General features: G+C 32.1%; 1 protein-coding gene across 1 annotated transcript; it reads right to left on the bottom strand.

Moving 5' to 3' along the window:
- Positions 1-10,931: 10,931 nt before the first annotated feature.
- On the bottom strand, positions 10,932-15,350 carry LOC133315298 (rho GTPase-activating protein 3). The gene is given in 5 exon segments (XM_061516896.1): positions 10,932-11,459; positions 12,102-12,332; positions 12,468-12,587; positions 12,856-12,976; positions 14,929-15,350. Coding segments are annotated over 5 exon segments (1,422 nt in total).
- Positions 15,351-22,053: the final 6,703 nt, after the last annotated feature.

Raw genomic sequence — 22,053 nt, forward strand, 5'->3', positions numbered from 1 at the left:
ATTTTTTATTTGCAATGGTCATATACTTCATTAGCTTATTCAGTTTCATATTGTTCCTCGCAATAATTTTATTTTTATTTTTTGAATTATTGCAAGGGAACCCCTCTCTGTTTTATTTTTTTTACTATTAATAAGGGAAAAATAAACAGATTAACCCAATATTTAACACGTTAAGGGTGAACTTAAATGAAAAAATCACTGAAATGAGATAAATGATAAAAATAAATAAATAAGATTAAATAATTTTGGAGGAAACAGGGATATTTGAACTTTTTTATTTTTTATTTTTTATATGGGAGTAGATATTTTTTATTAAAAATAAAAAATGAAATTAAAGTTATATTAATTATAAATAAGTGGATGAAATAAATATAATTAAATAATATTTTTCTTAACTAATAAATGATACAATGATATTATTAAAAAATATTTTTGGAAACCGCATCTTCAATCAATTAAATTAAAATCAGTCCATTAAATGCTTCGGAACTGTAACAAATAGACAGTGACGCTAGCCGGCTGGATCGATACGTAGATTATCTAACGCTGGTGTGGTGTCACCCCATGTTCGATCGTCTGATTATATATACAAATATACAATGTCTTGATCCACTAGGAAAGATATTTCCAAATGGCATACCCGAATGCATGCAAGACTATGCAATTATATTTATTTATTTTCTTATTTTTATGTAATATATTATCATTATAATCTATACGATACAAACTTTTAATCCAAAGGCGAATTTTTGATAAAGTTGTCCAATAGAAATTTATTCATCAATATAAGTTAAATCGATATTGCTTCAAATGATGGCTCAAATGGTCTGTAAGATTTTTATTCATACACTTTTATATATATATATATATATATATATATATATATATATATATATATATAAAATATTTTTATAGTCACTTTAAATAAGGTTATTTACAGTTATTCTTTATAATTATGTACTACTGGTAGTACATAGTTATGACATTAAAATTATTATTTTTTCTTCTGAATCATTTTTCAGAACAGAGAGAGAAAAAAAAATTTAAAGTGGCTGTAGAAATATTTACCCTATAAATATATACAATGGCGGACCCAGGTGAGTGCCATTGTCTGCACTTGCAGACATAAAAAAGTTAGGGGAAAAAAATTTCACATAGGATGTGTGATTCAGGCCTATTAAAAAAATAAAAAAATAGGAAGATTGAAAGGAAAAATAAAAAAATAGGAAGATTGAAAGGAAAAAGGTAAAGAGTGGAGAAGATTTTTCACGATCTTTTGTGAAATAAAAGTAGCCAACTTTGGATCAAATAGATATGTGAGATTTTGATCTATTAACCCCTACAATTATACTATATTTTACAAATATCTTTTTGTGGTGTTATTTATTTTTTAATTATCATTATCGATTATTTTCTTAAAATTTTGGTGATTCACCAAAGCTTTACTTTTGAAGTGAAAGTAAAAATTGAATCATGATCATGATCCTTTAAAAAAAATATCAGGGACGGCGCTCCCGAACCCCCACCCTAAATGTGCAGGCATAAAAAAAATGTTCTCGCTCCACCACTGAATATATATATACTCGTATACCTTATTAAGCAATTGGATTTGTGATTTTATGTGTACCCACACATTATATACTTGTCTACAGCTAATTAACTAACCTTGGAGATAGAGTGCAAAACTATTTAATCATTATTTTGTTAAGGTTTAATTTTAATTTATTTACAATATTATTGACAAGCGATAATTGCTTCAAATATTGACATGTTAATAAATGAGTGGTAACCTTATTGTGCAGATATTTCGGTTAGTAAAAGAAAAAACGTATTGGTGCACGGAACTAGGGGAGTAAATAGGTCAGGTTGGCCCAGCCCAGCCTACGGTCCGGCCTACATTGAGCTCAGTCTAGGCTCGGCCTTTTAGAAAAGTAGAGTAGACTTAGGCTTATAAAATTTTTTTTTTAATAAATAGGCTATAGGCCAATTTTGTCAAGCCCGGCCTACAGCCTTGTAGGCTGGCCTATTTAATTTATTAAAATAAAATAATAAAATAATACTTATGTTTTATGTGGCAAAGACACAGAGTATCAAATACCAATATCTCTTACTTTTTGTGCTATTTTATTTTATGAAAGTAAAACTTGTCTAATGTCTCCAAATTTCACATGCTGTTGCAGCTTAATACCATGGAGCAATGGGTACCTTGCTGGATTATGATGTTACTGATAAGATCTTTCAATAATACTCTTCTTTCCCTTGTCTTGATGGTGGTTTAAAGATTTTTTGATGAATGACATTCTCTTGTAGACTTTATTTCAGCATCCAGTAATTGTATTTTTCTTATTTTTCTCATTTCTTTGACTCTATTCTTCTATGATATAGATTCTAGAGCTGAGGTATTATGTTGACTCTTTCTTGTTTGTCATTTTTTTCTTATGAGAAGTACTAGTGCATGCATGAATAGAACTTTCTTTGCTCTATACAATTTTTTTTTTTTGCTTAGTATATATAGTGGGAGGCCTACAAGACTTGGAGGCCATGTCAGGCTTTCTTGTTTTTGAAAATGGACCGGGCTTGGCCTACAAATAAAGCCTTTAATAGACCAGTATGTCAGATAGGCTGAATTTTTTTGACATAGACTTGAGCCAGGATGGCCAAAGCCCAACCCAGCCCATTTACACCCCTACAGAACCATAACATATATGTTTCCACCATATCATTGATCACAATATTGAGTATTTTCAGCTCACATCAGCTTCTTTTTCAATTGTCCATATATAAAAGTACATACAGGGCTGCACATTTTTTGCTTCCTGATTCGATCGCTTTCCTTTTCCTTTCTAAAAAATTTAGTTAAACATGTTAAACTTATTGATGCCTTCGAAATTTTATTTCTATCAGTATCATGTCTATTTATACAGTTCTTGTTTTAGTTTTGCTTATTTGTTAATATTGATTTTAGTTTGTAATAAGATAATTCACTGAATTACATGAGATTTGAACGTGTTATTTGCATCAGTAGTTTGGAAATATCTCTTCTCACTCTTTGTATTTTAAACGAAATCATATTATTGATGTTGTTTCTTTTACAAATATTTTTTTGTGGACTCGAATCCTTAATATTGCAAAGTTTTCTACTTAGCCACTCAAATTTACCAAAACTAGTTATCATCTTACAATATATTTATATATTATTGACTTTTGTTAAAAAAGAAAAAAGTAACTCCTTGTTTTGTTTTTGGTTATAGGTAGGGAGATGGAACACCCGAAACTCTACCATTGGCGGAGGGGAATATCACATGGCCAAAAGAGCGTTGCACTGTTTGCAAGAATTTATAGTTCCGTACGTGTGCAGAGATATGTTCTTGTCTTAATAGCGAGCCCTGAAATATTTAAATATGTTACATGCTAATAGGGAGTAGTTATAACTCTCCACCAAACAATACAACAGCTTGACGTAGCATTTATTCACGTCTATTATTGTTTTGAAAATAATATCCTGTAATTTCCAAAAAAAATAAAAATAATAATATCCTTTCCCCTGAATTGGAGTCCCTTCCTTTCCCTTTCAATTCAATTCAGAAGAGGGGATAATAAACCGGTCCCAAATTTGTCATAAATCCATCTAACTTCTTGAAGCAATCCTAAATTACAATGGCGCAAGCCATTAGGATTGGTTTAATATTCAGGGGTTTGAGTATCTAAAAAAACTACAACGGCGGCGCCCGTTAGTTCATTCCTCTCTCTCCGTTGACAAACCCCAATCTATCTTCCCTTCCCTGTTCACTACTCTATGTTCCCTTTCCTGTTCTTACCATTATCCATCTTAAAATAGTAAAAGCTTTCACCAAATGATAATAGCTGAGTTGCTAATAAGAAAATTGAGTTAATGTAAAGGAAATGTTCTCGGTTCGATTTTATATGTTATTTTTGGGGATTTAAATATTTTCATTCCTAACTTATACCGTATTTTGACTTAGTCTTATAACCAGTTCATAGAGTTGAAACTTATGAGATTTCATGGAGATCAATTCATCTCAAATAAATAATTAGGGTTGAGATGTTGAGTTAACTCCAATTTTTTTTTTTTTTTTTGTGAAAGCAGTACTCTTGTTTTGACATGTGCTATTCAATAGTCATTTTTTTAAATAAAAAAAGTTTAACATTTTGTCTTTTATTATAGAAATTTTTTTTCTACTACACTCACGTAAAAGTGAGTGAGTCTTATTTTAAAGGAAAGAGAAAAAAAAATTAGTGAAATAAAAGCTGAATTATTATAGAAATCAACCAACTTTTATGTGAGTATAGCAAATAAAAAAAAATTATGCAATAAAAGCAGAATTATTAAACCCATATAACATTTCTACAGTATCATTTTTTGGATTCTCTGTTTGTATTTCCTCATGATAAGTTAAGATAGGAAAATGTTTGAATTATTTCTCTTTAATTAAATATATCATTAGACTATAAAAAATTAGTGTCTTCTTAAATTCTTACGTATAGGAAAAAATGAAAAAAAATTATGAAAAATTAAAAGGTTATATTAAAATCCTCTTTATTAAATAGAGAAACATTTAAAGCATAGAAGGGAGCTCTCCATGGCATTTATAAATTGGAGGTGAAGAGAAGGCTTAAAGCACCAAGTAAAAGAGTAAGTAATTCTTAAGCATTTGAGAGGGAGACTATTTTTATTTCATTCTTCTATTGGGTAAGGAATGGGGAGTAAAACTCTAAGTTTTATATAAGAGAGAAATATCATTTGTAATCCTATTTATGCATTAATTTGCACAACAATACTCACGTTGTCCACCTTGTAAGTCGATTTCTGTCAAACTTAGAATGAAATATTAGGTCATTATTAAATAAATACTTAGATGTCTCTAAGGTACAATTTAAAAGTGTTTGTGTTTTGGTAAAGAAAAATATGAGTTGGAAGTATACTCGGATCTCGTCCAAAATTGGTGTTTGGATACTTAAATTGATGTTGAAAGTAGGGGAAGGATCTGTTTACAAACTTTTTTTTTCAATCTTTTACAAATTGCACTATGTTCTCCCGGGAGAAGATAGTGTAAGTAGTGTTCTCCCGAGAGAAGATAGTGTAGTTTGTAAGAGTTTGTAAACAAGAAAGTTTGTAAATATAACCTGCCCCGTTGGAAGTATACTAAAAATACTTTTGTAGGGGGAGTTGTATATTGGCAGTCTAAGCTCCAAAAATATGTTGCCCTACCTGCCAGTGAGGTCTAGTACATCGCAACAATAAAAGCATGTGAATGATTTTTTATTTTTTTTGCTCAATTAGGTCACAAGAAAGAAAAGTATGTGTGGAAATGTGACAATCAAAGTGAAATATACTTTCAAAAAATTCAATCTATCAATCTTGCTCAAAGTATATCAGCATTCTTTACCATTCGATTTGAGATGTGATATACGAGAAATATTTTTAGGTTAACAAAGATCACATAAAAAATTCACAAAAAAAAGAAAAGAAAAAATTACATTAAATTGAATTGGTCCGACGTGATGACCAAGGTTGATCCGACAAAAAAGTTCAAAGATAGCTTGAAAGGAGCTGGTGTGGTAATTCACTCTAATTAATAGGGGTGTTCGCGGTCTGGATTGGATCGGTTTTGGAAGCAGAAATCATCCGATCCAATTCCTTCGGTTTGATCATATAATCATCCATTCGGTTTGGATTTTTTTTTCAAATCCGATCCGATCCGATCCAATTTTTTTCGGTTTGGATTGGATCGGTTTTCGATTTTTTGAAAATCCTAAAATTTATTTCATGATTATTGTACAAATAATATCTTTTGTATATATTTGCTTTGTAAATTTTTTTTTTTTGAAATACAAAAGCATTAGTAAACTATAATATAGTTTTTTTTTGGGGCAATGAGATATGAAGCTCTACAAAGATAAAATTTTGTTATGAGATGAGATTAAATTTTTTCTTAGGTTTAGTTGATGGGTTAATAGGTCTTGGGTTTAGAAATGTTTAGGCTATGATTAGAGAAAGACCCAAGTAGTTAGATGAGAATTAATATATTGGATCGGTTTGGATTGGATTGGTTTTCATCAACCCATCCAAAAACCGATCCAATCCAATTAAAATTTGCGGTTTTTTTCGGTTTTCGCTTTTTCGGTTTTCGGTTCATTCGGTTTTCGGTTTTTCGGTTCGGTTACCGCGGTTTGAATCGGTTTGGATCGGTTGATGAACACCCCTACTAATTAAGTAGAAGAGGAAGAGATTGGTAGGAGTTATTTCTCTTTAATTAAATAAAGGTTATTATTATTTTTGTTTCTAGTATGGGAAAAGTGAAAAGAGTTCACGAAAAATATATAGGTTGCTTTGAAATCCTCCTAATTAAATGGAGAAGATTCTAGAGTATAGAAGAGAATCCTCCTGCCATCTGTAAACAGGGAATAAAGAGAAGGTTTGAAACACCAAGCAAGAAAGCAAGTAATCCTCATTGAGATAGATTCTATTAAAGAGAGACTATCTGTAATCCAGTCTTCTATTGGGTGAGGAATTGTGAGTAAAACTCTCAATTTTATAAGAGAGAGAAATATCCTTTTCAATTTCATTTTCATAGTGAATGCTTTTCTTATAGAGTAAATATCATTTTTGGTCTTCAGTTACCTGTTTTAGTCCCTAGCAAATAAAAAGGCCCATAGTGATTCCTCAAAAATTCAAAATGAGCTCATTTAGTTGAAATTATGGTCTCTCGCAAATTTAAAAAAGAGCCATATTAGTCCCTAAAAGGATTAATATGGGTCCATTTTAAATTTCTTACGGACCACGAAAGGCCTTTTTAATTGCTAGGGACTAAAGTGGGTATCGTGAAATTTGCTGAGGACCAAAAATGATATTTACTCTTTCTTATATTTGTTCCCATGATTTTTAATTCTAGAGTAAATATCCTTTTTGTTCCTCATCAAATTTTACGATACCCGTTTTAGTCCCTAGCAAATAAAAAGGTCCATCGTGGTCCCTAAGAAATTCAAAATGAATCTATTTAATTGAAATCGTGGTCCCTCACAAATTCAAAAAAGATCCATATTAGTCCCTAAAAAGACTAAAATGGGTCCATTTTGAATTTTATAGGATCACGATGGGTCTTTTTATTTGCTAGGGACTAAAGCGGGCATCGTAAAATTTGTTGAGGACCAAAAAGAGTATCTACTCTTAATTCTAACATTGAGGGGATTTTCTATCTTAAAATGTTGTGTATTTCTATTTTATCTTTTACATTTTATAATTTATTTTCGTTTATTCTATACGTGTGATTTTTCTATAAAAAAATCATAATTGAAAACATATTAATGATGTTAAAATGTAAATGAAAACATGCATTTTCTATTAGAAGGTTCTCGGGGGTGTTTGGTAGGTAGGGATATTTTGGATTCCTAAGAAAGTGGGATTGGGAATGTTATTCTCTCACATTTGGTATAAGGGAGAGGGAAAAAATTTATGAAAAAATTATAATCTCAAAATTTTAAATTAGACATGACAATCCCACCGAAGATACCATATAACATATGGTATTTTTTTTTTTTTTGGTATGCATAACGTATGGTATTTTAAGGCAAAAGTATTTGTTATTGTAAATAACACAAAGTTATGTCATTTTAAGAGAGATAGATACAGAATAATTTTTTTGATTCAAAATTTAAATTAAAAAAACCAATAACTTTCTCTCTCGTGATTTTTATTTTTTGCATTTATTTTTCTCCTAAAATGACATAAGTTATATCATTTCAAACGACAAATCGATCTGTTTTACAAATCCTATGGGTGGGAAAATTTATCAATTTTTTCGGACAAAATTATTCCTCATTTCTTCGTCCCTGTTCTTCTTTCTGTGAGCATCTCAGTGTTTTCCCCACAAAATAAGGAACAACATTGGACTTCATCGCCCACTCTCAATGCTCTCTTCAAACTCAAAGCAACTCTTTCTTTCAGTGCTGCTTCTGCTTCTGCTTCTACTTCCTATTCGTTAACTAAACTCCGCGTGGGTGAAGATTTACCAACACATTAGGGTGATTGGTTTCCCAAGCCCCAACCTCACCTTATCAGAAGAGCCGGTATTCTACTCCATCTGACATCATTTCGAGGCCCTAATTATGGGATTGGCGATATCGGAGACGAGGCTTTTCGTTTCGTGGATTGGCTCCATTACGCAGGTTGCTCTGTTTGGCAGGTTCACTTTCTCTTTTAATAACATTCACATAGAAAAAATAATAAAAATCATTTGTTTTCCTCAAATTATTTAAATCTGAATATGCAATATTTGCATTGCATGTGCTTCCTCTTGAGCCTCTTGGAAGAAAGGCTAACGAAGAGGGATCCCCTTACACCATCTCTAACTCTCATATACATATAGTTTAAGCTGATAGATTTATGTGTTTTTTTTTTCTTTCAATTTTTCATGTCTTGGTTGATTGATTTTATAAGTATGTGAAGTTTTGTGACTAAAGATGTACTTGAAAGAGCAATTTGGGGTTAAGAGACAGTAAAGGAGAGAAAGGAGAAGTCAATAATTTCGAGGTTAGTTTTGGAAAATGACTGTACGCTTTGCTAAGAAACGTCCACGAGAGAAAGTGGGAGGCGGCGAGGCTCTGATACCATGTAAAGAACTTGGGATACACCACCCCAATAGCTAGCTCAAAGGGTGAGAGTGCTCAAGACTTTATAAACTCCACATTAGTTGCACATACAACTAATGTGAGACTATATATCGCAACAATGACAAAATACAAAGTTGTTAAAAAAATCGTAATTTTATAATCTCCCAATATAATTCCACACTTTTTTCCTCCGAAATGTAACTTCTACTTTGTAAGGCCCAAATCTATTGATCAGATTAACTTTTTAAATATTTTTATACCCATATCACTACAAAAGAAGAAGTAAATTAGCTATAGTAGTCAAATAAGTCATTTAATCGTGGTTGCGCACCGAGAGTAAACACAACTTACCTGTGGCGCAAATATGGCAGTTGCGTATCTCCTTTTTGCATAACTAGTTGCACTCCCTTTCATAACTATTACATTATTTCGGGAAATAATTTTAAATGCCTTCATTAAGCAATTGATTTTTAAAGTTACATTAATTAGGTGGTTTTACCATGCTTTACAGCCAAACCTGCCAATGCACCGCGTGTGTTCATCAAAGTCCTTCAAACCCAGCCAACTAGTATGATATTGATATTGATATTGATATTGATATAGATTTTGGGCTATAAGAAAACAAAAGTGTACTTGGACTAATAGTTGTAACTTCTTGCTTAGTAAAAAGCTTTTGATTCAACAATTGAATCATGGGGGAGTCATTTGCATTGCACGATGTTAAGAGTGTTAGTGTTAATAGTGTAGAAGTCCCACATTGAGTGTATCTCTCTGTATTCTTCAATTGGTTTGCTATATAATAGCACCAATGTTGTGTAGTTTAATACAACAAGGATTACTATCATTTCCTCTTGTATCTATGATATTCAACATAGTATCAGAGCTTGAGGTTCGATCCTCACCGCCCCCACTTTAAAGTGGAAGCACAAAAAAGGTAAACCAAAGATTGGGCCTGTTGCATAATCCACGCTTCAAGCCAAGAGGGTTCTTGCGTGAGGGGGCGTGTTGAGATATATAGTCCCACATTGGTTGAAGAGCAACTAATGTGGAGTTTATAAGGCCTTGAGCACTCCCACCCTTTGAGCTAGCTTTTGGGGTGGTGTATCCCAAGGTTCTTTACATGGTATCAGAGCACCGAAGTTCTGACATTGTCTCCGCTGATGTTAATTCCGACACCGAAGTTCCTCTTGAGGGGGAGCATTGTCCATGTTGCTGATGGTCATTCCAGCACAATTGTCTCTTTTTCCCTTCCTCTCTGTGGTAGCTAGGCCTGGTAGCATGGTTAACGGTAGCATGTTTGCTAGTCTTGTCGGACTAGGAGCTCTACTAGGCTTGACCGTGGGAAATGGACTTATTATTGCTCAAGTCAAGTGGACTTTCATTTGGCTCTAGACTACGATTCGATAGAGAACGATTTGGCACATCTTGGATTTCCTGGTATGAAAGTAGTTAGGCCTTTGCCCATGATAATTTCGGCACTGTTTAGAAGTTCCTCTTGAGGGGGAGCACCGTCCATGTTGCTGATGGTCATTCCAGCACAATTGTCTTTGCCGATGATCATTTCGGCATCTTCCATGTTGATGTTCATTTCGACGCCATTTTTAGCACATTGTTGATTTTTGGTTTCTCATTTAGGAGATTTATTTTGATGTTATGTTACTTGGTCTTTCTTGTAATAAGCTTGTAGCGTAGTCAAGGGGAAACCACGGCTGCTCACCAACTGTTAAATGAAATGTCTGAGAGGGATCTTGATGTTGATGTCCTGGTCAGCTCAGTTGTCTTTGCCGATGATAATTCCGGCACCATCCATGCTCTGATGTCCATTCCAGCACTGTCTCTTTATCAGCTCTTCAGACTGATGGTCATTCCAGTTGATTTGTTGTACTTAGTCATTTCATTTCGTTGATGTAGCATTGTTGTTTTTGGTTCCTAATGGGAGTATTATTTATGTATCAAGCTTGTAGCATATGATCTATATGCTACAGCTTGAGGGGGAGTGTTAAGAGTGTTAGTGTTAATAGTGTAGAAGTCCCATATTGAGTGTGTCTCTCTGTATTCTTCAATTGGTTTGCTATATAATAGCACCAATGTTGTGTAGTTTAATACAACAAGGATTACTATCATTTCCTCTTGTATCTATGATATTCAACACACGAGATCTCATGAACTTGCATTCTTCTAAGATATGAAGCAACAGTTACAAGTGAAGCTGTGCTACATACAATCTCAGGCAAACATGTATACATGTCAATCTCAATCACACAAGCCAAGCCATAAAATCAGAGCATGGAGTAGTTATTTTAGGTCCAAGCCTCTCCACTTGCTTACCTAGTATTTATAATGCCAAGACCAGCAGGCTTCTTAGTTGGCCTGCTGAATTGAAATACAGGGTGCCTGCATAGCCTGCGCACTCCTTTTCTCAATCTCAGCCAATGTTCGCTGTCATATCTATTTTCTAAAGCATGATTACTCTCATATCTAGAACTAGAAGGTGAGCTACCACCTGAAACAGATTCAAATTCCAGGCTTCCATTTCCCTTCTCCTCAGAGCTCCAAAGTTTCTCCTCAATACACCATTCTATTCTTCCCAAGGTAGAACAAGTCCTCCATAACTTACTCTTGACTGTGGCACAAGTATCCTCTGTTTGCTCGCAACATCCCTCACTTATAATTTTAAAAGGATGTGAATCGCCTTTGCAGGAGGGAGATGAAAACTCTGTCGCCTTGGCAATTGATTCATGTCTCTCTCGAAGGGTCTTCAGAACCAATGTCTTAAGGAAGTTCATGACTTGCACTGCATGAATCAATGCAGTCAAAGGGTCGGCCATCTGCATAGCACAGGAAAACAAGCATTTAAATTAAACATGCTCTTACCATAAATAACATGTACATACAATGCCGGTCATTGTTCATCATTATACCATGCCCATTAATATTAGTATTATTAAGAACCAATTCAACCCAAAAGCTTAAGTTATTAGGTGAGACTACATTAATGATTTTATATATCTCAACGCGCATCCTCACACGAGAGCTCACTGGGCTTGAAAAGTGGACAATGCACAAGTCCACCTACATGTGCGAAGAAAGAAATTCCACTTGAAAGAAAGTGGGAGGCGGTGAGGATCGAACCCGGTACACCGAGGCTCTGATACCATGTTAAGAACCAATTCAACCCAAAAGCTTAAACTATTGTGTGAGGCTACATTAATGATTTTATATATCTTAACAAGTATATTGAATACTCTAAATTTCAATTGCTAATTCTATCAATAACATATTTCTGAAAACAACTATTTTTTCATTGTTTCTTTAAAATGATGGAAAAATGGTTCAAACATAAGAGAACCAATGAATAAATTGAAAATATTATATGATATTAGGTTGTTCAACTAAATAATGAGCCTAACTATAAAGCAGAAACAACAGAAGGAACAAAACCATACATCTTTGATTATAATGTAACTAACCTGTGTCATGTTGGGCGCAAAAACCATAGCAATATTGCGTGCATTCATCTTGTTGAACTGTTCATTTTCAACAACGTCTGCCATCAAATTGATTGCCCAGTCAAGCAGTGCAGCTTCTGTTGAAGGAAGTAGCTTGACAAGATTAGTACAATCCTCTTCTGAATTGCAGTGCATCACCTGTTCTGGGGTGAGAGAATCAAGTACCCCAGTTGGAAGCTCTCTAAACCAAGCCTGCAAGCCATGAAAAACGTACCTCGTTAACAGTTTAGGAAAATTGTCAACATCATAACACTAAAATATTTATTCCATGCAGGCACTGAGTTGTTTATAAGAAAGAACCCCTTAATAATGCATTTTAATATGTACCTTCATCAAACCAGATAAACAATGAACGTCGATTCCACGTGGCACTAGACCTCTGTTTAACTGATTACGAACCAACTCTTCTTGGCTGTTATCAGCATTTATTCGAAATATTCCTTCTGCCTACAGGCATGGCAAGCATGAAATTAGACCTCAAAATAATGTAAAAGTAAAGGGGATTTATTCAGTACTCAAGGTAGGTTGTCAAATAAATTTCATTGGTGATCGGTTATATTTAATGAATTCATACACATTTATAATAACGCCAAACAACCAATAGGGGTTTCATAATTAAGTCAATGTACCGGTATACGGTAAGTACCGTAGCAATTGCCATAAATAAAGCCAATTAAATGCTTTTAAAAACTAATTCGACACAAACAGAACATACCTTAAGGCCTCCCTCTGAATACAATCGCTTTTGCATCATCAGCAGAATCGTTGGGACACTGTTCCCCCTTTCATCGTAAGAGCACTGCATTGACTTTGCCGAAACTCCAAATACCTTTGCACTGCATGATGATAAAACTCAAGTCAAAGATGGATTTAAAAGAAAAATAGAGTAAGAGTATAAGAGAATAATATAAACCATTAATAAGGTCACCACTTAACAATTTTAGCTTTTGATTTGAATTGGTTTTTTCCATATTGTATTCAATGACCACGAGGTCACAAGTTCAATGCTCACTAGGGATGTGCATGAGTCGAACCGAATCGAATTTTTTGAAAAACTGAACCGAATTGATTTAAATGGTTCGGTTCGGAAGTGGTTTGGTTCGGTTCAAAACTAGTTCAGTTCGAAAGTAGTTCGGTTCGGTTGGAAACGGTTCGGGTCGACCCTTTTTTTGAAAAGAAAAGAAAAATTAAAAAATAAAGTTATAAAAATCAATTTGGTTCGGTTTGAAAATGGTTTGGTTCGGTTCGGAATCGGTTTGGAAACGGTTCGGTTCGAAGTGGTTCAGTTCTTAAACTGATTTTAAAAACCGGTTCGGTTCATAAACTGATTTTTAAAAACCGACTATTTTAAGGAAGGTTCGGTTCAGTTCATGGTTCGGTTCAGTTTTTTTGGTTATTTTGCACATCCCTAATCCTCACAGCCCTCACATTCTAATGGAATTAAATCAACAAGATAAGCTTGAACTCCAAAGAGCTCTTGTACGAGAAGGTGTGTTAGAAAATAATATAAACTATTAAAAATCTCTCGCCCACAGCAATTGAATTTCCTTATCAGTAAGCAGCGAAGAGGCAAGTAAGAAATTCACAACCAACAACCACAAAATCAATCAAAGAGCCTTTCTAAGTTGTATTCAGTTTGTAGCCGCAAGCCCACAAATCCAGAGACAACGGTTTTTTTTCACCTCAGTTTTAAGTGATCAGAGTATTTGAGTGAGAGATATAAGCCGATTGATTTATCAAACATAAATGGGACCATATTCCTTTCGCATTCAGCCTAACCAACATTAAAATTTTAAACTTCCGATGTGCAATCAAAACCAAAGGAAACCTTTGATGGATTCACAGCTATCAAGCAATTTTTTTTAATTAAAAATCAATTCAAGATTTGAACTTTGAACTGATGCCAGCCAAGTGATAAAGCCAAAATCTGACCGAAGTTTAAAAGTGGGTTGGGAACTTAAAACTTACACTGAACCACCTCAAACAAAACCCAAAATCTTCTCCGTTCAGAACATCCTGTTGGATGCAAAAATGGCAAACAATTCTGCATCTGAAGATGCATTCCAAATTGAGGCCATTTGGTTAGCAGGATCTTCATCAATTAATCCAAACAGATTCAAATCGCATTGACCGAATCGAAAAACTGATAATCGAATTAACCGAAAATCAAAAATTCAAAAACCGAAAAAAAAAACTGCATATTTTAATTGAATTTGATCAATTTTCGGTTTGGTCAATAAAAACCGATCCAATGTATTATGTATTTATTATTTTCGAAATATGGTGATTCATAATTTGAGTGTTATTGATAGCAAATTATCTTGTTTTATTTTTTATTGTCTATTAATCTATTTTAATTATTTATGAGTTTATGGTTTTATTTTGATATAACAAGTTATTAAATTTTAGGATTTTAGAAAAACTGGAGACTAATCCAATTCAAACTGAATAAAATTGAATTGAATTTTAAAAAAAATTCAAACTGAATAGACGAATAAATAATCAAACCGAATGGATTGAATCCAATGATTTTTTCTTCAAAATCGATCAAATTCAGATCGACTCTGTTGCCTAGTTCATTACAATCTTACTGATACACCGAAAAGACAAATGTATCTAATTCTAAGAAATCACAAGTTAACACTCTATCTGATCAGAACGAAATCTCAACAAAGTTGAACATTTAGTGTTTAGGTCCATTACCCAATTTGATGTTCTGTTATCTGTTATTAAGTAACAGCTAAGATTAGTTAAAAAGAAGAAAGGAAGAAAAGAATAAAGAGTTCACCTGGCACTAGGCACCCTCCTTGGAACCTCGGGCTCTAGCTCAGTGGGCAAACCAAGAAAGCCATGGAACCTATCAAAGGTAACATGAGAGACATGGCGAACCTCCGTTGGCCAGCTAATATCCAAGGAAGAAGAAACATCCTCCCTCTCCACACTGCAACTAACCAATGACTTCTTGAGCGCAGCCACCAGAATATCCAATATGGCAAACTGGTGCTGATTTTGTGATTGGAAGCCACGACCACCTGCTTTTGACACTGGATTGATGAACGGCGTTGAAACGGGGTTGCTTGAATCATCTTCATAGTCGTCACTATCTTCTTCTTCTTCGTCCTCATCTTTCACATTGTGAAAAAATGGACTTGGCGGAGAAGGGTTGAACTCGACCAGTCCGCAAGATTTGGATCGGAATAGCCGAGTCATTGTCTTAATTAATGAAGAAGCAATAATGGGTTGGTGTTAAAAGGATCTGAATGTGTGTGTGTGTGTGTGTGTGTGTGTGATGTGAGAAAGAGAAATAGTATTAAAATGGGGCAGTAAAACTGAAACTAAAAGGGAATACTTTTAAAGGCAATTTGATAATCGAGTTGGGTTTGGTTAAGGTCGATGGAGACAAGTTGCTGTTGTTTTTGTTTGTTAGTATTATTATGTTGGTGTTACTTTGTAGAGAGTAAGAAAAGGTCGGGTTAGTGGGAAAAACTCTAGGTAGCCTCGTGACTTGATACAGAGACGGAGCAAAATGATCAACAGAAACACAAGTCTATTTGAGAGTGACCCTTAACTGGAAGAGTTTACGGTAGTTTTATACAGTTTTGACATTTTTGCAAGTCGTTGATTTCAGACATGATGCTTTCACCTAACTTAGTTATAAGTAAGATGATGTAAATAAATAAATAAATAAAAACAAAGAATTTAAATAATAGTCTTATCAAAATTTGTATTTCTGTTTAAAGTCTTTTTTATTTTATTTTAAACATAATAATGTTATGTGAAAATTTATAATGGAATAATTCATTGCACGTCGTTGCCGCATTTTGATTCGTCCATCTATATGGAGTACAGATTTATAAAGGAAAATAAAATGTCTGATGTATCTTTCACCTCACATCAAGAAAGATACTCAACCTTCTAACAGAGGAATAACAGGGTGCCAATAAAAAGCTGAACAGAAATTTAGGAAGAACTAATCACGCCGTTTTCCATGCTTCATCATATAGGGGAAACTTTCTTAGATTATTGAACAAGTAAAATAGAAAATTTTCAACATTATAATGGATTTTTTAACAGCTAAAAAGTAACGCTGTTTTTGGTATTGGCTTCTGAAGTCCCACGTGGGTACATGTAGTTTTGTTCCTTCCTTGATGGAAGCTGAAAAACTTTAATTGCTGCTTTGGTTAAAGAATGAATTCTACAAAGTTTACTTCAATCAAGTGGAATTGTATTATATTTTCCATGGTGGCCCAATTGGATGGGGGGCAGACTCAATTAAATATCCATTGTAGAAAGATGGTGGTGGCATGAGAACATGTCCATGCATGCATGATGAACACATCATGCAAATGCACTTTCCTGTCCTGTCGTTACTATGCCATCTCCGCGTGCATGTTTTCTAGCCCTGGCGTTTCTTTGGTCCCCAACCTTACACATCACATGTATTGTTTGCTAGTATATCATGCTACAAGGTGTAAGTATAACCATATATCTTGTTTGCTTTGCTTATACCGATGGAGTCAAAAAAACTAATTTCTTTATATGAGTTCTTTAATCCTAACGTCACAGAAGTGAACTCAACATTATCTTCTAAACACAACAAATTTGGAACTTCTATGTACTAAAATAAGAGTTGGGACTTCGTTTTTATCTCGATTAGAGTTTTATTATTATATTAATTTTATAAATTTTCTAATGGCAGACATTAGTTTGTTGTTGTTGTTAGATGTTAGATCTTGTACTAGTTATTACTGCAATGCCATCTGTTTTTATTTAGGATCCAAGTTAATTAAATCAACATCAACATTAACAACACTTTTATCTCAAATTAATTGGGGTCGGAGATAGATAAATCCAAATAAAAGATACAAAAAAAGTTGAAAAAATAAAAATAAAAGTAAAAAAAATAAAAAAAAAATAGAATAGTAAATATATATATAAGTAAAAAAGAAAGAGAAATGAAGGGGAAAAAAACTAAAAAAAGATCATCATTAATTTTCTCCATTCCGTTCTAAGATATACCATTTGCCAATCTATATCTCACTCCATTAAATTTTATTTTATTACCTTTTCCCAAGTAAGTTTCGGTCTACCTCTACTTTCCCCAAGTTTAATTAAATATCTTAGGAAAATTAAAATGCAACTATTTGAGTTAAAATTTAGACATTATAATTTAAAATATATTTTATGAATATAGATTTGTAAAAAAAATTGTATATCTTCAATTCAATGAATCAGTACTATCTGGCCTTGGGAAACCAATCTAGAATCTTGGCGGGGAAACGTAAAACGTAATCAAAGGGTACAATCTGTTTTCTCTATGTACACTCGGCACCCTGCCCTGTGGTTCTTGACCATCACTATAGTTCCGAGCCACCCCTGCTTCTATAAAACACTCCTTTCTATTGTAACTTACATATAATCAGTTATTGCTTAGAAGTTGCTTTTGCATACATTGCTTCGAATGATTGATGATTGAATATATATGTACCGATGATTAATTATGGTCATCATTCCTGAAACACCCACCATCATTTATACTGTTCAAGTCATTATCATGTGGTTGCCTCTGAAGCAAAAAATAACATACATTACCCATTCCATGCATATATTCTATATTGGCTAGGAGTTACTTTTAAGCTACTCCATTACGAGCTTCTTCAAAGTTCAAACCCTCCACTAAGGGCGTTTTCTTTGGGGGATGAGAATAAAGATATTTGGTGGAGGTGTACGTGTACGTGAGTAACAGTTTAACTAACCACACCAACTACAACTAGCTAGAATAAAACTTCTTAACGAATGAAAAGTGTGAGCTCTAAGGTATTGAATTGAATATATATTGGGCGGCATACAAGTTGAAATAGCTTACGAGATGTCAAAGTTATTTGTACTCTTATAACCTTTTGGAACCTTTTTGATGCGTTGTTTTACAAAACATACAAACAGAAGAAGTTGACTTAATCCAGGCCGTCTCATCTTATCGGTACAATATAAAAAATTATATGACCCCAGCAGATATGACGTAAAAGTTCTTTTATATAGTCTTTATTTTTAAATTTTTTTTCACTAGTTAATTAATTATTCGATTATTCCAATCGAATCGGACAGAATTACTAAGGATAATAAATCTTTTTGTACCTTTAGCCATCACTGTTCCCTCGCAATCTTTTGTGTAACATGCTTCATCTTAACTAATCAATTAAAATCTCAATTTATGTAGAGTTCATTTACTTTCTTTAATCATACTTTTATTTCTTATTAAAAACTAATATAGTTGTTATGCTTTCATATATCACTTGTATACATATATACATATGATACAAGTGTAAGTTTGTAAGAAAATAATATATATCATAATAAAATAATTTATATGTTAAATATTTTCTTTAATTTCACTCAAAAAATTAGGTCAAACCTCAAATTAATGATGAGTGTCAGTGTGAATCATAACTTGTGTTGAAATGCAATAATTCTTTATCGATCCATGAACTTTGGCTGAAAACTAAAGCATGTTATATATATATAGATGATTCCGCTTTAGCTTCAATCTTCTTTTACGACATAACATCTTTTCTATTTATTCTGATGAAAAACCTAAAATGAAGATCTTGTATAAATTTTGGGTGATTGGATACTAAATTCTGTGAAATACTGTTGTTACCTTTTACCTGTGTCAATTAAGATATCTATACTATCTTGAATTTAAGACTTTAAAAAAAAAATATTGTTTGTAGAATCAGAAATCAGAATTGGGCAGAACAGTAATGGGTGTGCATCATAAACTATCAAGTCGGGCAGAGGTAGATTCTGGGCTATGATTGGGCTGGATGCTAAATTATAATTGGGCTGTCTAAATATATTTGCACAAAATTTTAGGCCCGAAATTATATGGTCAATTATTTTTGAACTCACCTCCCTGTGGACTGCACTAACTTGCAGTATTAACATTTTCTGTTTTCACTTATTTTCAATGACCAACAATTTTAATTTTACAAAAACAGAAATATATCTTTAATTCATGAAGAGAAATCTGTCAACAGTGCATTGCAAAATGAACTTAAGAGGTTACACCAAGTAGTCAATCCTGGCCATACCTAAACAAGCGACAAGCAATATCACTGATCTCTCAGCATAACTATGGGCAAAATTACTGAGCAGTAGCTCCAATATCATATCAAACAAAACTCAATTCCGAGCAATTAAGACAGTCAAAAGATTCAGGACTCATTTTTAGATCATTTACAATATAAATTGAGTGTATGAATAGTGATACTGAGATAGTATGTATAAGTGGCAGTGCATCAGATATTTAATTCAATGTCTATGATTTACGTACCCACATTCCCACTTTATTATAGTTTTATTTATTTTATTTTGTTTGAAATCGGCTATTTCGAAATAAGGATTGCAATTAATAAGATAAATACAGAGTTATAATTGTTCATTGAAAAATTAAAAGTTAAAATTATAATGAAATATATGTACATTTACATATATAACAAATTAGGGAAAAGTTCAAAAAATTCCATATACTTTTGTTTTGAATCAGTTACCCTTTATGATTTTTTTTATCCAAATCCATCCTTATTACCGTTATAGACCTAATTAATTTTCTTATTTTACTCTTCTTAAAGGGTAAAGAATAGACTGATGACAAAAAATAAAGAGAAAAAAAGGCAAAAACGAAATAGAAGAAACAAAATCAATATTATAAATTTGTAACATATTTAGCTTTATTTTTTCTTCTATTTTTTAGTCCTCAATTTTTTTTTTAATCAGATACATTTGTTCTTTTTTTCTTCTATTTTTTTAATTTTTCTTTTTTAACACTGTTGAAAGAAATAAGAAAAAAAAAAGAAAAACAAGAAATAGAAAAAAAAAATTAATTTTGTAAGTTTCCAACATATCTGGTCATATTTTTTCTTTTATTTTTATGTGCTTAGTTTGTTGTTGTTTTTTTATTATTTAAACATATATAATCTTATTTTTTTTCTTTTATTTATTTTTTGTCATTCTATTTTTTTTATTTAGACTATTTTCATTTATTTTTTACTTTTAGTTTTTTATCTTACTAGTTTTCAACATATTTGGTATTATTTTTTCTTCCATTTTTTGTTCTTGATTTTTTTTTTAAATATATTTTGTCTTTTTTCCTTTTTTTTAAATTTTTTTTCCTTTTATTCTTTAATGTAAGTGTTCTAATTTTCAACATATTTGATTTTATTTTTTATTTTTGTCCTTAATTTTTTTTCCTTCTAAGATGGGTAAAATAGACAAATTAATTAAGTTTCTAATAATATTAAGGATTTTTTGGATGAAAAAAATCATAAGGGGACAAATGATTAAAAAAAAAGGGTAAGGAATTTTTGAACTTTTCCCAATAAATAATGAAGGTGTTAAAATGTATCGGTTGATTTTTATTTTTATTTTTATACAATAATCGATTAATTGTAGCTATAATTGGTTAATTTTAAGAGAAACAAATCCTATTCAACATAGATGTATTACGCTGGACTAACTTCCAACTTTCCTTTTATTTATTGAAATTGAATCGGCTGATCTGCCTTTAATTAAGGCTTTTATATCAAGTTAATTAGTTAGCGGTTGAATTCATGAGAAGGTGGAATAGTTCAAGACTACCAGACTATCTCTTTCTCTTTAATGGACTGTTACGAAAGTTTCTTTTTTATATATATATATCGAAAAATATTACTCTCCTTTCGTATAAAATATCTTCTTTCATGTTTTGTGACTTCGATTTTCGCATCTCACCTTTTTTTTCTTGTTTCTTGGTAGGATCCACTTATTTTTTTCTCTACAACATAATATAACTATCTTATGTGAAAGGAGAGAATAAATCTTTGGTACTACTGTTGCACCAAAGATTCAGTACATCCCACTAATAAAAATATTACATATTAGTTAAAGTTTTCTTTTCTATAATTTTTTCTCTCTCCTATGATGTGTAATACTCCCATTGGTGGGATGCACTGAATCTTGGTGCAACAGTAGCACCAAATATTTACTCGAAAGGAGACTAATAAAACCCATATATATAATATTAACAATTGTTTTGTTTTAAAAAAATCAAAAGTCAAAAATTCAATAGTTTAAATTATTCAATACAATATCAATGAATATTCAAATTTTGTATTGTTTGTAATGAATTAAAAATTTTAAAAATCAAATTAAGTAATAAGTAATTTATAAATTCTTTTGTAGAGTAAAATATGAATAATATTTAATTTTTTCAATAATTAAAAATTAAAATTTAGTTTCTTTTAATAACTTATTTTTTGGTATTATAGTATGAAGTAATGTCCATCTCAATTTGTTTAGTTTGACCAATTTACTTTTCCGTTCTCATCCTATATATATATGTTGTATTATATTATATTGATAGTTGATTATATTAATTTGACTGTATATGTGAAATTCTTATATAAATTTAGTGCAGCCAACTGTTAACACATTATTAATAAAAAAATACAGTTGGGTGTACCATGATATTATATTTATTTAATAATTATTATAACTAATGATGTGTTAAGATAGTATTATCCTAATATACTCAATTTAGTATCTAATAAATTATGCTAGAAATTCTATAAAAGATAATAAAAAGTTCAGATGGTATCAAAAAAGAAAAAGAAAAGAAAATGATGACGATCGCTCTCTTAGGAAATGAACTGGGTAATAATTGTGAAAAAAAAAAAACTGCTTACATTATTGCTTTGTTAGGTGGTTTATAAGGCTTTGACACATACATAGATCAATATTTTTCTTTTTACATAAAAATTTAGATTAGGAGAGACACACTCCGTGCAAAGGCAGACGAATCACTCGATGATTTATAGTAGGATTACACATTTTCTATCAAAAAGCAAAAGATAAAGAATCGAATCCAAGCCACGAT

The sequence above is a fragment of the Gastrolobium bilobum genome, unplaced genomic scaffold (assembly GCF_033153095.1).
Source record: "Gastrolobium bilobum isolate Gb01-03AN ecotype WA unplaced genomic scaffold, APGP_CSIRO_Gbil_v1 utg1030, whole genome shotgun sequence".
NCBI lineage: Eukaryota > Viridiplantae > Streptophyta > Magnoliopsida > Fabales > Fabaceae > Gastrolobium > Gastrolobium bilobum.